This window comes from Cotesia glomerata, linkage group LG1 (assembly GCF_020080835.1).
Source record: "Cotesia glomerata isolate CgM1 linkage group LG1, MPM_Cglom_v2.3, whole genome shotgun sequence".
In the NCBI taxonomy this organism is placed as follows: Eukaryota; Metazoa; Arthropoda; class Insecta; order Hymenoptera; family Braconidae; genus Cotesia; species Cotesia glomerata.
In genome coordinates this window covers 36,660,087-36,683,081 of record NC_058158.1, presented here as the reverse complement: position 1 = coordinate 36,683,081, position 22,995 = coordinate 36,660,087, and the positions used below count along the sequence as shown (strand labels likewise).

The following is a 22,995-nucleotide window of genomic DNA, read 5'->3' as shown; positions in this document are numbered from 1 at the left end:
CGGGAATGAATAGAATTGAAACAATATTTCGATGTAAATAGAACCCGAAATGTATAGAAATAATTTATAAAATAGGTGCATTGTTTGTGTGCATACGCAAAAATTCATCGAGTACAGTTATCGAATGCAAACGTAAAAATTCCATTGAGACGGCCTAGGGGATGTATGATTCATCTGATCGAAAATCTGTGTAATTAACCGTAGGAATTTAAATGGTTGGGGCGCGAGTCCGTGTTTCAGGTGGGGAAGCGTCAAAGAGCGCTGGGGTTGATTAAAATCACGCTTAGGATAAAAGTCGAAAAATAAAAAAATGTTTATCTCTTTTATTTAACGGAGATCCGCTGTTATGTCCATCGGCATCGGATTTTAATCGAGTACTGGCGATTAAAAAATACTTCAAGTCCAATTATTCGAAACTTTTCAGCTTGGACGCATTGTTGGGGGCCAGATTAGTATTTTTTAAATGCGATTTTATTTACCGATTAAATTACTTAGTGAAAGTTCCACGGCAAGATAATGATAATAATAATAATAATAATAATAATAATAATAATAATATTGAGTGTAAGTTTTTAAAAATATGCTGACACTAATAGTTTAATTACGGTTATTTGTGTCTCAGTAACTGGAGTAAGAAATAATTCTGCGTGTTCTTGTCTTGTCTTGTCTGTTTGACGTTAATTTATGTGACTAATACAAGCCGCTGGGGGTCTTAATAAATATAAATCTGACGAAAGTGAGAATAAAAAGATGGTTGGTTTAAAAAGCGCAATATCACGGATCACGGATAGGAATACATAAATGCGTGATGAGGCCAAATAATTTGAATGAAAAGAAGATAAATTTTGTCGAGCAACTTGGTTGTAAATTTTTGTTCCTACTTTTGTTTATTTTTTATTTTATTTTTCTTAATTTATTTCTTCGCTTCTTTTTAAAGTTTTTGCACATTCTTATTCAGTATAAGCTAAAATTCTTTGAGGCTATTTCTCGAGTCTGCGTGTACGTGTAAAACCAATTTAGCTTTCACTGGCAATTTTATTCCACAAACGTTTAACTGGCTGTAGTTATTGCTGGCTTTTATACTATTTCAAAACCTATATACCATAATAATATAATACAATATAATATAATAATAATTCCTTGACAATTCAAATTACCATCAATCTGGCATTAAAAATTATTCGCATTATTTCATTATTATTTTTTATTATTTTGATTTTTGTTCCAGGTATGCATCACCGTCAAGTAACATTTTCTCTCTCGCTACAAACAAAATTTCACATAGATGGTATGTTCAAATAAAATATATATACATATACATAAATATATATATAAATATCAATATAAATCACTTATTCTAATCGCTAACAGAAAGATATTGTTTTGTTTTTTATTGCTGTAAACTAACATTCAACTAGACTCGATATTTTTCGCTTCAATTGTCAGCGATATCACTCGCTAAGTTTAATGTCCAATAAATATAGAGTAAGTATCCGTGCACATTAATGTGTAGGCATACTTAACTGTCGAGTGTTCGAATGCAGGAAGTAGTCAATCAGGTAACACGATATATATCTGCACAACGCGATCAGCATTAAAGGTGTTGTATGTATATTTTCAGAGTGTTAACAGATAGACAGAAATAAATATCGAAGAATAAAGAAATCATTCTCAGACTCAGGCAGACTTAAGAAATTTTTATTGAGTTAATAAATTTTTTGTTTAAGTTTTGACAAGTACATATTAATTTGTCTTCAATAAATATCGATCTGTAAAATTTATTTATTATTGTGATAAAAAACATTATTTTACTTTTAATATTATATGGAAAAGTGATTAATTAGAGTTCTATTACTTATTTCAATGTTGGCAATATCAAGTATAAAATATGTCGAAAAACGCGAGGTATTTAAAATATAATAGCCAGTCATTTATATTAAAATATTGATAAAAAAAAGAAGGGAATTGAAGAAAATCTGATAATTTAGAATATCTCTAACTTTAACCTGTAATAACTCTTAAAAAAGTGAATTTATTGAAAAATCATAAGATATATTTTTGTTAGAGGGTTTAATTTCTTCAAAAAATATATACAATGCTTGTGGGTACGCTACTTGTAAGACAAGGTATAAAATTTTAAAGTTCAACAAAATTTTTTCTTAACTTATTTAAATGAAAAATAGAAAATTGAATATTTGGATGTAAATTTTTTTTTTTTTTTTTTTTCTCGAGGAGAATTTATAGAGTTAAAAAAAAAATCTTTTTCTAGTGATTGAAAAAAATAATTTTCAAAAAAAATGACTGTAGTCAGATTAAGATAAGATGGACCACCTCATAATTTAAAAATTTCCATTCTTGTAATTTTCACATAATTTGTTTCCTTGATAAATATATAATGATTACTCAGTAATGCAATAATAAGACATACTTAGCGTTATCTTTAAAAGCTCAAATAAATACATAGTATATAAATAGCAACAATATAATTAATATTCATTAGCATAAAACAATTAATCATTGATAAAGGTGGCTAATTTATCTCGACTGTGAATTAGCCATGTTAGAAATAAAATAGAATATATTTAGATATGAGAATACAGTTAAATATCATTATCTTTAATACATTGTTTATGATAGAATAAAAATAATTGCTTAATTATGGTGATGAACGGTAGCATATATTCAAGTGACTTAACTCGAGGCACAGCCAGCAAGCACTACTATATACAACATAATAGTATACATATACATATAGGCTGAGGAGGGACGATCTCTCACACGGTGTACGGAAGAGATAAAGTGGAACGTGTGTTGCCGAGAAACGCCACCCTTTTGCCAGACAGTGATACAAAGCGGATGAGAATGGATAATAAAAACACAACAACTGAATAGAACAGTAACAATAAAAAGTGTGATAAAACAAAAAGTGTACGAGAGGAAGTGAGGAGTGGGAAGTGGGAATATAATATATATCACATATTATATAATATATAAGATCTTTGGGTGCATGATGATCGTCTACGGATCATCTCGTATGCGGTGTATATCGTGCTCGCGGTACAGGGATGATCTGCGAGCTTGTGGCCTCGATATCAAAGCCGAACAAACAATACAAGGTGGAGATGCTGATGCGATTGTATTATAGCTAGTGGACCGGTGATCTATTGTCTCGTCACGTCCTACCCACTCGTTTCTTTTATCTAGATCCCCAGAATTCTGTGTCATATCGTCGTATCTGTATCATATCGAGTGAGCATCCATCGAAAAGTACCGTGCTCGAGAATCAAAATTCGTATATAAAGGGAATTATATGAAAAGAACCCGAAGAGCTTTCTCATACCCAGCTTCTGATTTGTCCTTGCTTTTATTTCTTTTCCAACAATATATAACTTAGACATATTTGTTTCAACTATACCAACTTGTATTGATGCTTTTTCTTCAGATTTATTAATATCGCTGCCAAATTTCATTTTGTGTCGAAATTAGCACGTCTTTCATGGCAAAAAACTTTTTTTTACAGAAGATTAAAATTTTTATAAAAAATTAATTCGTAGTTTTGACGTTTAGTGCAGAAATTTGATTTAAAATTTTTATACATTGATAAAAAAATCACAAGAGTATATATCTTGAGCTGAGATATTTAATAAATTCTTCTTTCAGTAATGCTTCTTTTTCTTAAATAAAGTTAATTTTTTTTAACAGTGAAAAAATTTTTTAAAGGATTTGAATTCCTATTGGATTTTTTTTTCAACTGTAACTTATATAAATTTCAACAAAAGTATTTTTTCCATTTTATTTTCTCTAGTGTATCTTGTTATTATTTTTAATGAAAAAGAAAATAAAACCTCGGCGGATTAACCGACGAAAGCACGAGATTCCACAGATGGGCAAGCACGTGCATCAACGGTTAAGGATTTACCGAAAGCGTAATATCAAGACAGTATATCACTGTGTATAAAACGACAAGGTGAGGACGAAAGTAAGAAAGTTAAGATGTAGTCTAGGTGGTATATCTTTACTTGCTCTCCACCGAGAGTAGAACTGAGAGGAAGGACTTAGTCTGTTGATATTAAACAGTGATAAATTAGACACGTTGGCACATAAATATCCACGATGTGGGCGGGCCCGCGGGCTAGTTCTTGTTTTCGTGCTGACACAAATGTTAGCGACATTACAATTAAAATCGTATTATTGCCAGGGGGGTTGCTACCGCGAGCTTAACCATAACCATCGCTTTTTTTTTTAACCTGATATGCGTTTAGTTGCATTATTTTATTGTTAATGTTATTGTTGTTGTTGTAATTTTTAAATATGCATATGTATGTATATTATATGATATGTTAGGCTGTTATTTAGTTCGTGAGGGAATAAGTGCGTGACTTACTCTTTATCACGATGCATAAACAAGTCTTTACTTGATACTTTAATTGCTCTTTATATTTTTTTCTTCAAGCGTGAGAATCATTTTATTGTTTTTTTATTAATATATTTCTCCAAATGTTTCCTCTTTGCGCCACTGATGATGATAAACTGTTAGCAAGATTTACTTCAGAATATTTTTGAGTCATTTAATTGCTTCAGATAGATCATTTATCGGTGTTCTCTAAAATCAGTGCCAAGGTACTGTTGGGTCATAAAGCTTAGCTTAGGGATATTTGTGACAAAATGAAAAATATCCAATTTAATTATAAACAAAAATTAGGCACATTAAAAATTTTTTGCACTGTAACAATTAGGCTTTATTTTACCATAGTTGGATAATTTTGGCCTATTTTAACAAAATTAAATAATTAAACTATAATTGAGGAGCTGATTTTCAAAAGGGTATCTTTTTATTTTTTAGTTTTTTTTCAATACAAGTAAAAAACTGTTTACTTTAAACTATAAATTTTTTTATCAATTTTTTTTATTCTCATGCATATCGCTCGTGTCGATAAAGACGTAATTTAATTTTTATGAAAAAACCTTTATAATTCTCAGTGTTGTTATTAGTTGAATTTAGAAAAAGTGCCCTTTTGATCCGAATTTCTAAAAAAGTACCCTTTTGATTCAAGGTGATAAAAAAAAGTACCCTTCTGATCCAAAGTGATAAAAAAAAGTACCTTTTTGACATATCAACCGTGAAAGTTGGATTTTCAAGTAATACACAGAGGGCGCAAAGAATACGATTTCTGACACTCTATAGTTTAGTTAATTTACCTCGTACTAGTATCGAAAAGTAACTTCTCTCTCTATCTGTCTCTACATTTCTGCACGGCTGCTAAAATACGCTATAGATAAGTCGAATTATTTTTTAATTCGACAAACGTCCGCTGAGTGGAGTAAAAGTCGCAAAAAAAAAAATTTAGCGACAGTTGAATCTTGTAAACGACTTCAACATATACGTAGATTTAATCCGTCGCTATTTAATCTCGTGTGACAGGATTTGTGTTTAAATTATAAAGTTATTAATAAAAATGAGTGAACTATTAACAAAAACATTAATTCCACTTAATTTAACTATGATGGAAATTACTTTAGGTAAAATAAACAATGATAGTACCACTCGAGTGGGCCAAAGATTTCATACTAAGTTTATCATCTCTCTATACCGCTACGTGTAAAAGATGCAATTTCAAAAATTAATTACTCAAAAACCGTGCGGTCAATTGATCTGAAATTTTGGTAGTGAATTATTAATATATTTATCTTTCAATAAAAAAAATTTCATAATTTTCTGTTTAAATGCCTATCACGCTACAACTACCTTAATGACACATTTGCCTCGTTCATATTTATAAAGCAAATTTTTAAATTCTTAGTTTTGATTTAACTTTTCTTTTATCAGCGTCAATTGAATTATCACAAAATAAATTAAGTCGTATTCATAAGAAGAAAGTTACAAGAAGTAAACATCACAATATAAATTCAAACTGAAGTGGATAAAAATGGGTTATGCAGTTTGTAAACAGGGTAGCAGAGGTCGCTTAAATCTAGTATTAAAATTAGCCTCAAGTGGCGCTTGTGAGGCGTGCGGGAATAGAAATTCGAATTTTTGAATTTTTATTTTAAAAAATTAATATCAATGGTAAAGCGATTAATATTAATATTAATTTTGATAATTTGTAATCTTAAATTAAAATCAAAACATAAATAACATTCTAATAATAGTAAATATATAAATAAAATTTGTATAATTTAATAATAATAATAATAATAATAATAATAATAATAATAATAATAATAAATTTTGAATTATTTATTAAATTTTACAAAAAGATCTCCTTTTGATCCAAAACGTAAATTTTATTATTTTTTTTTATACTGAAAAAATTTGAATTCATAAAATTTGATGAAACATATCAATAGAGTTCAGGATTTTGCACCCGATTATTAAAAAAAAAAAAAATTGGAATATTTATCAAAAGATACCCTTTTGAAACTCAGCTCCTCAATTTAAATATCTTCAGTATTTAAGATCAATAATCACAATATTTTTTTTAAATTGACATGATTATTAATCTAAAATACGAAATATATTAATTATAATTTAATTATTTGAGTAAGTTTGGAAAATAGACTTTATTATTCTACTACACTTTAAGCTTTAAATTTTTTATTTGTTTGGAGAAGAAATGAGCAATATTTATTTATATCTTATAAAAAATTAGATCTTATTGCTCACACTTACCTCATAAGAAACGGCTACATCTTTTAAGAAATTACACTAAAGAGAGAAAATACTTGATCCAAGAAAATTATTTTGGTCGCTCAAGTCTTCAAAGTAAATCTCTTAACTCAAAAATTTTTCACTTGAAACAAATTAATTTTTATCAGTATTACTTCGTTATTCATCAGTTTTATCAAGTTAGTTTTTATCAGACTTACGTCAAAACCAAAAAAAAAATATTTTCCAATTTTTCATTAAAGAGGGGACAAATAATCAAACTTGGATAATTGGACAATTAAATGTTAACAACAGCTATAAGTTATAACTTATAACCAACAATAGTCGAAGCCGAAGTGAAGTTTCAGGACACGATATACAGTATAACCCATCGTGGGCATTTGAAGTAAAGTGTATCGTTGTCCAGCAAAAGGAGGGCGTTATGCACCCCCTGGAAGGAATAGACGTAAGAGTATATGTTCTTGCCGACGATGGCTAAAGGCGGTGGCTCGTTCTATTCCGCGCTCTTCGCAAGACTCGGGCGAATTGAATTTGCAAACTTGCAGATTGGATTCCAACTTCCCTATTACAGGGTGCGTCTGTTCCGGTTAAAAGCCGACGGTAGACGGTTACAGAATCCTTGCGAGGGAGAGGGCAAGTTGAGGTAAGAGAGCCCGAGAATTAATGCCGATACAGCTAGAGCGGGATTACTACAATTTACTTCTATTCAGTGATAAGGGATATTTTCAAGACATTGTGTTTTTTAGTTGATCTGAATCAAAATTTTATTGTCCTCAAAATTTTTTAGAAGCTTTAAAAAAACAAAATTAAACTTAACGTGTTATAAAATTTCAGTACAACCTTGAATATTATTTTTTCGAGTAAAAACTTTTTGATATGGACATACCTGGCTTAATATGTCCTGATATGACTTGGTATATACCCATATTTTCTTTTTCGACTAAATGTAGTTTTAAAAATCTTCAACAGAGGGCGAATGATCGTTTAATCGTCTCCTTATAAGAGAGAAGTTTGGGGTTCCATGACAAAATCTCCCCGACAAAATACGCATCAAAATCTCGTTTTGCCTTTTTATCATGGTTTTTGTGTATATTTATATGAAATAGACCATCACAACTGTCAGGGATAATAATATTGTAATTTAAAATTAGATTTTAGAGAGGAGATTTTTTCCGGGGAGATTTTGTCGTGTTACCAAATTAGTAAGAATTTATAAATAATGTAAAAATGAAAACTATCATAAAAAAATTTGAAAATTGAGAAAAAAATCTTTTTGAATTGTCTAGGGAGCTTCTTTGAGTCTCAAATCAGGCATGAAAATTGGCCATATCAGAAAGTTTTTTCATGGATTTAATTAAACAGGACAAAAAAATATTTTAGGTTTTTAATTGAAGACTCAAGACTGAATAAAGATGTAAGGATCGTTGATGTTATTGTTGAATTATTCAAATTAGATCCCTTATGGGAGCTGGCGTTGTTCTGAGACTTGATGCAGAGCCTAAATAATTTTCGTTAGACATAGCCCATACATACACGGCTGAGACACGTCTGTGAGTAGAATGAGGAGAGAATGCCTCGGGGTGTTTGTGTATAAGTGTGTTTATGTGTGTGTAGGATCCAGAGGTGAGGTGAGTTGAGTTGAGTTGAGGTAAGATGAGGTTTTGGGGGAAAGAGACGTTCATTTAACCAGCAATGTATATCAACATCAACAACATACCCGCGACACATCGTCATTTCAGAATGTGTATGTGTTTGTGTGTGTACAGTTGCCTGAAAAGTTGGACTGGGATTATGTCGCCCTCATGATTCCCGACTATGCATCACGACCTACTAAAATTCAAGACTGTGAATTTGGGTAAGACGAGTGAGTCTGAATTAATTTGCGAGTGGGATAAAAATTAAAGTTGAATCCGAGAGAAACAAGGCGAACAAGTCCCGTGGGACAGGGTGAGGGAGAGGGAGAGGAAAGGGTGAGGAATAAGGACAGGATAATGTAGTTGAACTTGTCTTTAAGTCTTGTCTTGGAGATAAGAGTGAAGGAGACAGTGAATAAGTCTGGGAGAGTAAATGCAATAATTCTGAGGCAAAAGGGGTTACGTGGCATGCGCATAAATGTAGTTATAAATAAATCTAGGAGCTCTTAATGCTCCTTACTTCGAATCTTTGGGGTGAGGAAGGAGCAATGCAATAAAGGATGTTCAGAAGCGAGAAATCGAGATGGGAATTAAACAAAGGGGATGATATGAGCAGACGCGTGCCTGCCTGAATTTATGATAAAAAATTATTTTTTTGTTCCTTAATGATAGAAATAATAATTTCGGGGAGGCAGGAGCAAAAATGTGTATTCCAAAAATTTCGTGAAAATAATTTTATTTCTTGAAAGCTTCTAGAATGTTCAAGTATATATTTTAACAATATTTGAAAAACAAATTTTTTTTTGGCGGTAGTTGAAAATTTTTAACTTCCCGCTAAGAAAATCGAAGATTTTCAAAAATCGGGAAGTTATTGTTTTCGACCCGTTTTACGAAAATCGAGTTTTCATCGAATCTCGCCGTTTCGAGGTCCTAGAAAGCTTTCCTGACTATTCCCGCGATGGTGTCTGTATGTATTATGTATGCATGTGTGTGTGTGTGTGTGTGTGTGTGTGTGTGTGTATGTGTGTGTGTGTGTGTGTGTGTGTGTGTGTGTGTGTGTGTGTGTGTGTGTGTGTATGTGTGTGTGTATGTGTGTGCGTGTGTGTGTGTGGATGTATGTAAACCTCTCATAACTTTTGAACGGCTTGACCGATTTGATCGCGTTTGGTGCCATTTGAAAGGGCTTGACCAAACTTAGATTTTGAATATAATTTGGAACGATTCGGACCGGTAGATTTTGAGAAATCGCAAAAAAATTTTTTTCAAAAGTGGTTTTTTTGGAATAACTTTCAAACGGCTTTACCGATCAATTCCAAAAACTAATCAGCTCTTATTATCAAAAAACTACGTCGATCGCCACCAGTCCGGTCAAAATCGGTTGATTCGCTCGTGAGTTATCGTTGACGAAAGAAAACCGAAAAAAGTGTTTTTTCGGAATTACTCCGAAATTTTTTGCTCTATCAATTTAAACTTGAAGATTCTTTATGAAACTTAAAAATCTGCATTGAATGCCACCAACCACGTGAAAATCGGTTTATTCATTCAAAAGTTATTGCGATTTGAAAATTCAAAAAATAGTGTTTTATCAAATTTCTATCAAACTTTTGAGCTCAAAGAGCTCAAAAGCATACAAAAGCTATTTTTGAGCTCGGAGAGCAATTTCAAGCGTTTAGGTATAGAATTGGCGGGAAGTTGCAGGGATGGCCTTCAGGGTCAACCGTTTTCCTAATTTTTATTTTTTACTTCCAACATTAAAAAAAAAAATTCATCGCATTTGAGTTTTCAAAAACTTAGTATGTTCTTAAGTACCCCGTTTTGCCCCTCCCTACCTTATTCAAATGATATTTATGTAGAATTAAGATCAAAATGTATATAGATTATGACGTCTAATATAAACATCACTGAAATTTTTTTTAATTATCTCGGCAATTAAACTGTCGAAAAAAAAAGAAAATCAAGAATGTTTCAATACGAAGGGCCGGATTGGGATGAATTATCTCGAAAAAATACCCTGCATTCCTCGCACCGAATAAAAAGAAGCTCTTAATTTTCCGCTAATTTTATCCTCATTTGTTATTGCACGAGAAATTAAAGTTAAAGAAAGAGAAGAATAAAGGGGATGAGAAAAAGATAATAACGAATATAAGGAACACAATGAAGTGAAATGAATTGGGAAAATAGTTTCTAAGGAATTTATCAATTTTCTTTGTGAGATTCTAATTGTACTAATTTGTTTGTCTTGGATCCGGGCTTACTCTCTTGAATCGCGGATCAAGGGGAAACAAGATAGGAATTCTATCGTTTAATCTTCGTTACCCATACCAATTTCGTCTTAGCCGATTGGATCAACTCGTGCTCCTTATTTCTCAGTAAAAATTCAACTTATCCTTTATCTCTCTTCTGCCGTGTATTTTCCGTGTAAAATCTGGGCCTATGTTTCTGCGGATTCACATTCAACATATATTGGAAGTTGAATCATCCGAGTGTAAAAGATAAGACTGTTTTCTTCTTCAGTCTTAGCTTCTTTCACCCCTTCTTCGAGTTCTCCAATTCATTAATCTGAATTTGCGGATTTTATTGAGGATTCAAGTGGCGGTAAATTAACCAAAATTCCACATCCATCAAATAAAATCACTTTAATTACAATCTTTAATTAATTTCCGATCGACCAGTGTTTGACTTCAATTTACGTAGAAATTAATTCAAAAGAAAATAATCTTAAAAAATGATTTTTTTTTTATTATAAATAAAACAAAACTATACCAACGTAGCAGAACAATTCGATTTAGCTTTCAGTAAATTTTTCCACTTTGTTCCCTTTGCATTACCAGATGTATGGTACATCCCCTTGACAGTAAAACTTTTTAATGCATTTTATTTATTCACAAAGACAAATACTCATTCACCAGAACTCAATGTCCATTTTGCTCGGTGGGTATTTTATATTTTACAGAAGAAAGTGAGACAGCTTTATCGTAATAGGGTCTGCGCGGCCTTTTTCAGGGAGCATAATCACGGAGCTGGACACTGAAACTGATGCTTTTTCCCGCTCTAACCACCAGAGCTGTCTTAGTGCGGCCTCCTTCTCTGGAACTCAAAAGTGTAATACTACAATCTCTTTGATGGGGTTTCTGTAAATGGAACCCCCAAAGACCGGGTATTCATTTTCAGTTGATACCCGAATCAGTCTTTACTTTGAAATGTTTAACTCCGCATTTTTAATTTCTAAGGATTATACCCGTCTTTTTATAGTTTTCTTTATCATTTTCTTTTCTGTTTGCTGGGAGATAAAGTCCGCTAAGCCCCATCCTTTTCTCTTTTATCAGATATTAGGATTTTAATTCACAATTGATATATATATATATATATATATATATATATATATATATATATATATATATATATATATATATATATATAACTATCCGATCCTTGCAAATAATGAGACGGATATTTATTGTTATCATTAAAAAAAAAAATATCTCATTAATAAATAGTTGCATTTAATTGAGCATGAACTTAGTGGATAAAGATTTTCGACATTCGTGTGTTGGAGCACACACTCTGCTCATTACGCAAACTCACCCGCAGCCGAAAATCTCATCTAATTACATGTTGAAATTTATCCTCAATAGATGGCGTTGAATTACTACAAAAAGTTTTTTCAATTAAATTGGCTATATTGGTTTAAACCAACGCCTTGTATCTTCTATTATTTTAATAAAAAAAAAATTATTTTTTTATTTTTTGCATATTTTTCGTCAACAGCGTAAAATGTTACCATTCTACATAATTACCCACAAATTAAAATATTAATTTTAAACGTATCAACTGACGGCCATCAATTATTGACAGAGTAGAGTAATATATTTTTGTAGCCTCGGAATAATACAATATTGACGGGTATATTTAGTTGGGCTTTCATCAAGACTTGATTAGATCGCGGTAAATGTATTATGACTTCTGATTGAGTGGAGCCGCAATAAAGTGCCATCTAGCTTTGTACCCAGTGGCTTTCACCCCTCATCTGTCATCACTCACCACTACCCATCTACCAGCAGCATCCATCACCACTCTCTATCTCGATCTACATCTATATTTATGCCTGTATATATTCGCAGCTATCGAATTTTGATGGTGTACTCATCGGCGAGTTTTCATGGCCTAGCACTTGACTAAATGCGCAGCTATTTTCCCTCTATCGCTGACTAACAGTCAATACAATAGTTTTAGGAGTGTATGTGTCGACCAATCACATACGTGTCTCCTCGCTTTTCCACGACTCATATAACGTCATATATAATACATCATCTCTACCCCGGTTTTATATATACGTATATACACATAATACCGTCCTCGCGAATCGCAGGGGTGTGCACATACGTAACCGTCGAGGGAGGCAAGAGAGGGGCAAAGAGAAATAGACTACGCGGCAAAGATGTATAATTGGGTTACCCATCGAATTCAGTTACAGTATGGCGAGTCTGATGCATAAAATGACGTTGGTAACTTGGTTATAGTTTCACTTTACAAAGTGTACCTCGTTTATATCGCGAGCCGCGGCATTGTATTCGCTTTTATTCCACTCGCTATATTCTCTCCTCGATATATGTACATTTTTAATAATACTATTCTTTGATTTTTATTAATTTTTCATTTTGTTTTACTCGAAAAAGTTTCAATATTTTTAATTTAATTTTTCAATAAAAAAATTTTTTTGTAACTTTCCCGACTGTAGAATAGTCATAATTTATCTGATCATTTAAAATTATGCGCGGAATTGATCTGATGCGCTATCTTTGTGTTACCAACGTGAAATAATGGAAAAAAAAATTTTTTTACTTCTAAATTCTTGACTAATCATACACTGTAAAAAGAGCGGTGTTAAAAATGGACTTATTTTAACACCGCGCGGTGTTAAAATAAAATAACACCGGCGTAACGGTGTACTTTTCCGGTGTCAAAACACCGGTGTAAAAACGGAGTAATACCAGTGTAAAAGCGGAGTAAACAGTCTATTTAAAACATCCAGATTATAAAATCTATAAAACATAATGAAACTTAGTTTTTAAATTAAGAAAATATATTAAAGTAGTATTCATTACACTGGCCCACAAAAAAAAGTGGTCTGTACTTTTGACCGGACCTATCTATCTTTCGGTATTTTGACGCGCTGAATCTGAATCTGAAGTCAGTTTTGCCCGTACACCCTCAACATTTTGAGTGAAATGCAAAAAAAAACCCCAAAAAATTGCGAAAAACTGGTCACAGCGATGAATAAATTTTTGTGAACCCAGATAAATTATGATTTTTATGTATATCAATTCACTGAATCTGAATATAAACGTTATGTAGCCCCTTGAGCGTTCATTTTATCTTCAGGTTCTGAAGATAAAAATTCTGAGAATGAAGATCGTTTGAGAACAAAAAAATTCGATAACAACGAAGAACAGTTTAAAATTCGAGAAAATCGTTCTCTTCATTCTACTTATACATCATTTTTTATATATTTACAAATTTTGTCAATTTTTCAATTCTAATATCATATTTCATCCATTAAAATACACCCAAACTTGATCCGGGTCCACAAAATTTATTCATCGCTGTGACCAGTTTTTCGCAATTTTTTGCCTTTTATTGGGGTTTTTTGCATTTTACTTAAAATTTTGAGGGTGTACGGGCAAAACTGACTTCAGATTCGGATTCAGCGCGTCAAAATACATAAAGATAGGTAGGTCCGGTCAAAAGTACAGACCACTTTTTTTTGTGAGCAGGTGTAATTTTTATGATTTTTAGTGAAATAAACAAAATTATGCCTATAAAAGTTAAGAAAAAAATGTGTGACTTAGAAAAATATAAAAAGTCTATGAGTATCATCTAGAACAAATTTTAATTTTGGTTTGTAGTTATTTCAATTGTTACATAAGTAATACAAACTTTATTAAAAAATTATACAATTTTACACCTAGCATTACAATAATTAATAGTTTTATGAATTAATGAATATACCGTTCAATAGTAGTAATTTAGTGAATAAAAAGATTCATAAAGTAAAATATCTTCAACATCGAAAAATATTTTAATACCGGAAAATTTTTAACACCGCTTTAACACCGGAAAAAAATATTTACACCGGCAGCGGTGTTATTTTAACACCACTTTCGGTGTTGGAATTTAACACCGCAAATTTTAACACCTACACCGCTATGGACTTACCCCGGTTTTTTTTACAGTGTATTAATTCAATTAATTATATTTGCAACTAAATTTTTTTTTAACTATTTTGTGAAACGTATAAATTTTTTTTACTATTAGAAAAATTAACATTTTTAGACGAGTCTATTTTTTAATAACTTGATATTTTGTTGGTAAAAATTCATTCTATCTTTTTTTTTTTTTTTAATTATTAAAGAATGCAATTAATGTAGCAGCCTAAATTCTCACAAAATTAATATTAAACACCCGAACGCTTTTATACTTCCTTGGTTTATTCGCGGAATAAATATTAACGTCAAAAAAAAAAAAAAAATAAATAAATAAACAGAATTTTTTATTAAAAAATTAATAAGAGCGTCCATTAGAATTCAATGCACGTACATATAAAATTATTGGTATTTTTATAAAAAAAAAAAAAGGGAGAAATTATCTGTAATTTTATATTTATTATTATAGCGTGATATTGAAGATTAAAATAAGATAGTGAGTATTAAGTATTAAGAGCTCGGAGTTTAATTTAAAAAAAAGGTAAATGATAAGAGGATGTCTCTTGAAGAGCGTGCTATTCATGGGTTAAAATTTTTTACAGGAAATATAACGAGCTCTTACAGGCAATCCCTTAATCGTTTATGAGAAGGATATAATAATATAAGAGCGAAAGGCGTGTCGTCGTGGTCCTCGTCTCTTGCTCTGCATCTCACGGTAAATATATATATATATATATATATATATATGCTATATATAGTTATATATATATATATATATATATATATATATATATATATATATAAGCAAGTACTTATATTTGCGACGTTTTGTAATTTTCAACGGGGCTAGTCGCGAGCTGCTCGCGCGTAAAAGGGGTTTGCTTGCGACGAACAGTTATTATTTTAACGAACGGACGAACGAACGGGTTAGGTCGAGGATAAAACGACATCGTGTTAGACACGGTATTAATATGACCGCTAAATGCGCCGTGAGAAATGGTCAGGTGTGGTTTTAGCGAGAACTAAGTAAAGGTTTACATTTTTTCCCTTTTTTTGTGATCCCTCGGTTTATTATTTTCTGTCGTGCGACACCGAATTCGGCGACCCTTACTCACTTGACGATCCACGACAACGCTGGCACTCGATCTATTTCCAAGGACTGTGTAAAAAGGTCCTCAACGAGAAGTGAGAAGCGAGGACATAACAGAAGGGGTTGAAAGTGAAGTGAAGTATTTTATCGAGATTCGGAAAATGAATTTAAAATTTTTGAGCCGTCTGTCGAGTGGTTGGGTGTAATGTAAAGTGAATGAGTTTGTGTACTGTAAAAGGCTTGGCTGGTCAACCCTTACAGTATACTATGTATAATAATATACACTCTTACTTTCTCTTTTTAAATTTCTCCCTACTTCCCTTACCTTCACCTCTTTAGAGCTCTTTACTGGTGGTACCTTAATAGAGTTATTCCGGGCGGTTTTAGTGTTGGTACGTCATTGGCTCGCGGGCACTTTCGAAAATTAATTAAAATTGTTGAGACCGATTAATCAATGTACTTGTCATGTTTCCAACTGCGAGTAACCGCTATTAATTATTTATTGATTGGAAAATTAAAACATTTGCTTCCGAGTTGTTTGGTGACACCATTTCTACTCGTTGGGTTACTCAAGCCAAACTCCAATTATATTTTACTTGTTTTTAAATTTGCGTTTGATTATTCTGTGATTTTAAGGGTCTTTGGATAATTGGAACATTTAATTAACAATAATAATTTTTTTGATTATTACTTTCCAAATAATACAACGATAATTATTGTCACAAAAAAATAAAAAAATAAATTTTCTTTGCTATTAAGGGGGTCTTCTAGTCTACACTGTAAAAAATCCGGAGTGAATCGGGAGTGAATTTCACTCCCATCACTCGGAGTTCCGGAGTGAAGTAATTAATCACTCCGCGTAGGGAGTGAATCCGGAGTTTTTATTTGCGGAGTGATTTCAGAGTGATTTCGAATTTCACTCCGAAAAACATCCGCGTTCGGAGTTTTTAAAATAAATAAAATGAGGATGAATTTTCGTTCTACAAAAAAAAAAAAAATCTCAAAATTAATCTTTATATATATATATTTCTTCTGTGCGTGTGTTTGTCACTGAACTCCTCCTAAACGGCTGGACCGATTTTAATGAAATTTTTTGTGTGTCTTCCGGTGGATTCCAGAATGGTTTAGATTCACAATTCAGTCCACGGGAAAATGTTTATTTAATAGATTTTTTATTAATAAATTGTTGTTGACCTTGACTACCCACATGCACTTTTCATACATTTTATAAATATCATATATATAAGATATATGAAAAAATTCATGTTGGTACTCGAATGAAAGGTCTCGATGAGTATAAAATCATAATGGACTTATATTTATGAAAATGTTAATAATTAACGAATGATAATGTATTTTGTTAACTAATGATGTTTTTAACGATATAAGCTCATTCCGATGTTACACTCATTAAGAGCTTTCATTTGAGTACCCACATGCATTTTTGATATATTTTTCATATATATATATATATATATATATATATATATATATATATATATATATATATATATATATATATATATATATATATATATATATAAATATATAAAATATATGAAAAATTGATGTGGGTATTCAAATGAAAGGTCTTGATGAGTATAACATCGAGATGAGCTTATATCTTTAAAAATATCATTAGTTGACAAGATACAATGTCATTTCTTAATTATTCAAGTTTTGAAAGATATAAGCTCATCCCGATGTTACACTCATCGAGTTCTTTCATTTGAGTACCCACATAACATTTTTTACATATTTTATATATATGGTATTTGTGAAATATATAAATATATAAAATATATCAAAAATGCATGTGGGTACTCAAATGAAAGCTCTTGATGAGTATAAAATCAGAATGGGCTTACATTTACGAAAATGTTAATTATTGAAGAATGCTCATTGCACATTGTTAACTAATGATGTTTTTAACTATACAAGGTCATTCCTAAAATTTCTAAATTTAAGACGTGTGTACATGACAACGTCTGTCCGGTCCGCTAGTATATATATATATATATATCTACATATTTTTTTTTGACAATTTTTAATTATAATTAATTTATAAAAAAAAATAAATAAAAACATTATAATAATAATTAAAATGAAATATTATTAAAAATAATAAATTAAATTTTTAGTAATTAAATATAAAAAGGGATTATAAAAATATTTTCTTTACAAAAATTTATTTATTTCTAAATTCATTTATTTTGGGAGTGAATGCGGAGTGAATTTTATTATTAATAAAAATTAACTCCTTCGCGGAGTAAATATCATTCTCGCTGGGAGTGAATCAATTAAAAATCATTCACTCTTCATTCACTCCGCGTTCACTCCGCAAATTTTTTACAGTGTAGAGGCCCGAATTTCGAGCGTTTTTTGGCAGTCGATAAAAAAAAAGCATTTGATATTTTACGGTCCATTTTTTTATCAGTTGTTTATTTATATTCAGAGTATTTATATTCACGTAAAAAACTCAATTTAAATTTGACCATAAATTTTCAATAATCAAGTCTAATTCACTTATTGTCATCATTAAATATACCGATAAAAATTGCGAAAATAATAATACAAGTATTAAAAACATTGAAAACATTAAAATTTTTTTTTTGCATAAAACAATCATCAAATTAAATACGTTAACAAATGTGAAAAACACATAGATAAATTTTTTTAATTTATCATTGTCATAATTGTAAGTCACTTTTCCTCATATTTAATCACTCGAAACCTCGTAGTGTCTTGCGCCGAGTACAAGCTAAACTTACCTAAGTGTATGAATGTGTTTATAGAAGGAGACACTACTTCAATAATATTTAATAACTCAACAAATAAATATAGTTTTGTTAAAAAAATCGAAATAAAATGGGAGTAAATTTATTAATTGAAAATTATTTCTCCTTGAACAATGCAGTAATAAAGATAGTCCATGAATTTCTCATCCCTCGAATATTTGGAAAATACTCGGCTTTTTATTATATTTTTTCATTGATGGGGAAAAATGTTGTTGAATCAAAAAAAAAAAAAAAAAAAAAAAAAGAAATAGCTAAATAAAAGCACAGAGAAACCCGGATTGGAGTTCTGATTTCATTAGACCCCGTGTTATGCGATTAATTAAGTCGCGAACTCGAGGAAAAATAAAAGCCGCTTCATCTTTTCTCGCGGGGAAGCTCGAAAAAAAATTAACTCAAGACATTCCAGGGAGGCGTTTGTTGACGAGAAAATATAAAACTAGGGTGGATTTTTCCTTTGAATTTACATCCGGAAGATTATCAATAAAATATTATTTTTTTCAAAAACAAATAAAAACAATTTAATGAGTCTAATAATTTTTTCAAAATATTACATGAATAATTTATCTTATCGAAAGTGTATACTTAGTACATATGTTATTTAGAATACACGTGAGAGCACGTCATCTTAATTTATTTTATCTCTTTGATACGTTGTTTCTCTAGATGATGGCAAGCAAAGGGACTTGATGGCATGGACACGTTCCAGAGACACCACTACTTATATTATATTTACATCGTGAGCAAGTTGATGCTCAATACTTATGTATTGTACGCAGCTGGGCTTATTTTGTTAAATACTCGAGCGTGTGTTAGTATCCTACAGGATATAATTTTTATCGTCAGGCAGCCCCAGATGTTTTTCTGGCAATAAACGAAAGAAATTCGTTATTAAAGTGTTAATATAAAAATTCTACGGTCTTCTTCATGAGATTTTTCTTATCATTAATTGACTTTTCTCAAGCGTAAGAATCGTGAGAAAAGCATTTTATTGGTTTAAACGTGATTTTTATTGATAAAGAAATTTTCTATAAATTTTGAGACCAGAGCAAACTGAATTGTCGAAAATTGAGACTTCATCATTTAATTTCTTTAATTGGATCTTTTTTTTAAATTATATTAAAAGTCAAATTGAAAAAACCGGAGTTTGTATAAAATTTTACAAAAACTCCTAAATCACAAAATTAAGCTCGTAATTCCTAGTCGTAAAATTAAAATTAATATTATATGACTCGTACTTAACAAAATTCTTACACGTTAATTTAATTAAAAAATTGAAAACCGGATTTAAAACAAGAGAGACAATAATTTAATTTTACTGAACTTGAAAGATAAAAAAAATCATCTTCCACATTTGTAGCGTGTTAATTCCATTATAAACAACCCATGAAACTTCAACAATCTTTCCATTAATTAAGATGATATTTAATAATGTAATACAATTTTAAACCAGACACAATATATATTGCTTGTAACCTAACACACAAAAGTAACTCACCGGAGGTATTTATCATTATTTATTAAGAGCGGTAAAAATGAGCAGTAAGCGGATTTTTATTTATCTAAAATATAAATATAAACAACAAATTAATATATGGACATGCGTGACGTCCATTCGATCTCGAATCAAAGTGACTGGTCATCCGTTTAACTCCTGCGGTTTCCACACACATAAACACTCGTATCATGTCCATACATAAATGAGTAAGTGTGTGCACCATCACATAATTCCCCGAGTGACTCACCACGTCATATTATGATACCATTAAAATATTAATGTTATATACTTATCCACTTTTGTTGGCTATGTATTTCATTATTGCTCACCGATTTTATATTTAATTCAATTAAAAGTTACGCTTGTAATAACTTTTAAAGAAAATAAAAGTTTTTTACCTCAAGAATAATAATAGTGATAAATTTTTAAATAATTATAAAAGATTACGAAAATCGACAGCTCAAAAATTTTTTTTCATTTTGACAAAAATTTAAAGACAAAAATAAAAAATTCAAATTTTTTCAAGTAATTTAACAGAAATTAAGAGTTAAAAATTAAATTGTATTGTGAATAGAAAAATCTCTTACACTTTGGAAGTTCAAAATAAAAACAATAATAACAAAACAGATACATACACTTGAATCGTATTAATAATGATGATGAGTGATCGGTGCGTGCACCACACTCGACTTCTCATTTTACTTGAGCCCAGAGCTTAGTATAGTGTGCGAATGCCATTCTGTAGAAATGACATTTCAGCCGACATTGCATGCATGTTTTATATTCAAGTTACTTTATTTGCAGTGGGTCTACCTCTTTGCCAGCTTTGGCATAATCGCACCTGTACCTGTTATTTTCCAGCAAGCACAAGAGGGTCGACTGAGTTAGCATTTAGCATGTGTGTGTACGGTGTAAATGTTATGTGTATTACATCCAAAGGAAGCGTGTGGGGAAAATGAAACGAGCCGGCTAAAATTGTAAAAAAAAATCGATACACTTGCTTACTGAATACCCTGCAAACATCACAATAAACGTGTAAACTAACCATTTGCATTCACGTATTCAACATGTGAGCAATAAATAACACACATTTTAACATGCGATAACACCTACTTTAAATGTTACAAGTTACGGAATCTGGCCCTGCATTTTTTTAAATAACTTTACTCTAAAAATTTTTCTAGTAAAAAATGTTAAACTAAATAAAATAAAATTCGATTATTTAGAGTCGGCTAATTACTCTATCGATGACAGTTTTTAAATTTGCTAAAAGGGTGGAACGACCAGAAGGAAAGAGAGGGAACCAGTGAAACAGGGGAATTATCCCCACTTAAGTTAAAAACTAGCTCGCCCTTAAAAGCCTCGACGTTGACACGCGCCGTTTTCATTCGAGAGAATTTATTATTGCTCTCATTGAAAACCAAGTGGGAAATTCATCGTCGAGTGCACCAAAGTGAAAATATATACGTATACATACATATCGAGAAAGAGAGAGAAACTGAGTGAGGGATGTTGACGAAATGAGCTGTCAAAAAGCTCAACGGTTTAAATTCACGTGCAAAATCTCTTTTCTCTTATTATATTTCATCCACTTTCATATTTCATTTCTCTTTCCTCTAATAACTAATCCGCCGTAGAAATTTAATGCTTTCTATTGGAAAAAAATAATTAATTAATAAATATCGGCCAGGAATTTGATTAATTGCAAGAAACAGTTCAACGGAAATATGTTACATTGAAAAAAAAAAAAAAAAAAAAAAAAAAAAAAAAAAAAACGAATTAATTCATAAAAAATATTCTGTTCAAAATGTTACTCTTGAGATATTCAATTCTTTTAAAAAAATGTTGCTGTTCAAATTTGATTTGATTCGAGCAGATTAAAACTTTTATTAGTGAGTATTTGTAAACCAAATAAGCTATATGTCTTATCTAAAATTTCTTTTGCTTCTAATTACTTTTTAAAGATATTACCAACTTGTTTAAAAAATATCAACAATTATCGAATTTGTGTCATGTTCTATATCATTGAAAATAAGTCTCAAATATTTTTCAGAATGTGTTCGAGTTGAAAAATTTTTTTTTTATTAACATATTGATTTTGATATTCTAAATGATGTAATTTGTCTTTGAAGCATCTAATAAAAAAAAATTTTCTCTTAAGAAAAAAAAACACTAAAGTTTATTTTAAAACCAGATTTTTATAAGAAAATCAAAAAAATGATTGAGTAAAAAGTAACCATAAAATAAAATAAATCAAAGAGCCAGCTTGTTAATAGAAATAAATTTGGACTATAAATTTCGATTAATATCATTAAAAAGGGAATTAAAATAATAGCAAGTATCAAATTAACGGCGTCGTGAAACGTATCTCTGGCGCCGATGGGTAATAAATAGGCGACAAAAGAAAACGTAAGTGAGTCTACAATTACGTGTGTTACACATATCACTTTGGAGACAGTGTAATAGGGAGCCTGCGTAGGAGCCATCTAAAAGTAAATGAGCGAAAGTGTTGGGTCGAGGACTAATATAACCAGCCAGAGCAAAGTATAATAGAGAAGAGGTACATCATCATCGCAACAAGAGCAAGAGCAAGAGCAAGGTGGTAGTAATAGACAGCGTAGAGTTGTTCACACACTAGCCATCTGAGAACTTTAATCACAGCACTTGAGTAAAGTAATTACAATCAGACACCCTTGTAGAGCGTGTCAGAGACTGCGAGAGCACAGAGTACTGTGCTCACAGTGATCTCAGTGGTACAGAGAAATTGAACGAGAAATGCACGAGGAGTCGGGTGATAGCCAAGGGGACGTCATAGTATAGTACCACGGTGGTCTATGATTAGCTCAAGGTGACCAGTTTCTCTCCCACTTTGCTTGTGTCCAGCATTTGCTCTCACCTAGTATTGCTGCTACTGCTGTTGCTTCTGCTTCTGCTTCTGCCGGCAGTCCTCAGGACCCTTTCAATTAATTAACTACAGTGTCCAGGGTGGACCGTTAGTTAACTCGAGATTCATCGTCCGACGTTAAGAACCGGTCGTTAGACCACCGGGGAATTTGCGTCTACTAAAACTAATCTCAACATACACACACAGACACACGTGCCAGAGTC

At 31.1% G+C, this 22,995-nt stretch overlaps 1 protein-coding gene across 6 annotated transcripts in view; it reads left to right on the top strand.

Annotated features, from left to right (window-relative positions):
• Positions 1–22,995, top strand: part of LOC123273099 (dachshund homolog 2) — a 230,557-nt gene that overhangs the window by 39,937 nt on the left and 167,625 nt on the right. For 3 of the 6 annotated variants that reach the window (XM_044740314.1, XM_044740320.1, XM_044740304.1), the window contains exon 2: positions 1,229–1,288. The exons of the other annotated variants lie outside the window; for them this stretch is intronic. In XM_044740314.1, the coding sequence (XP_044596249.1) occupies positions 1,229–1,288 (60 nt within the window). The remainder of the gene's footprint in view (positions 1–1,228; positions 1,289–22,995) is intronic. 6 annotated transcript variants of the gene reach the window in all.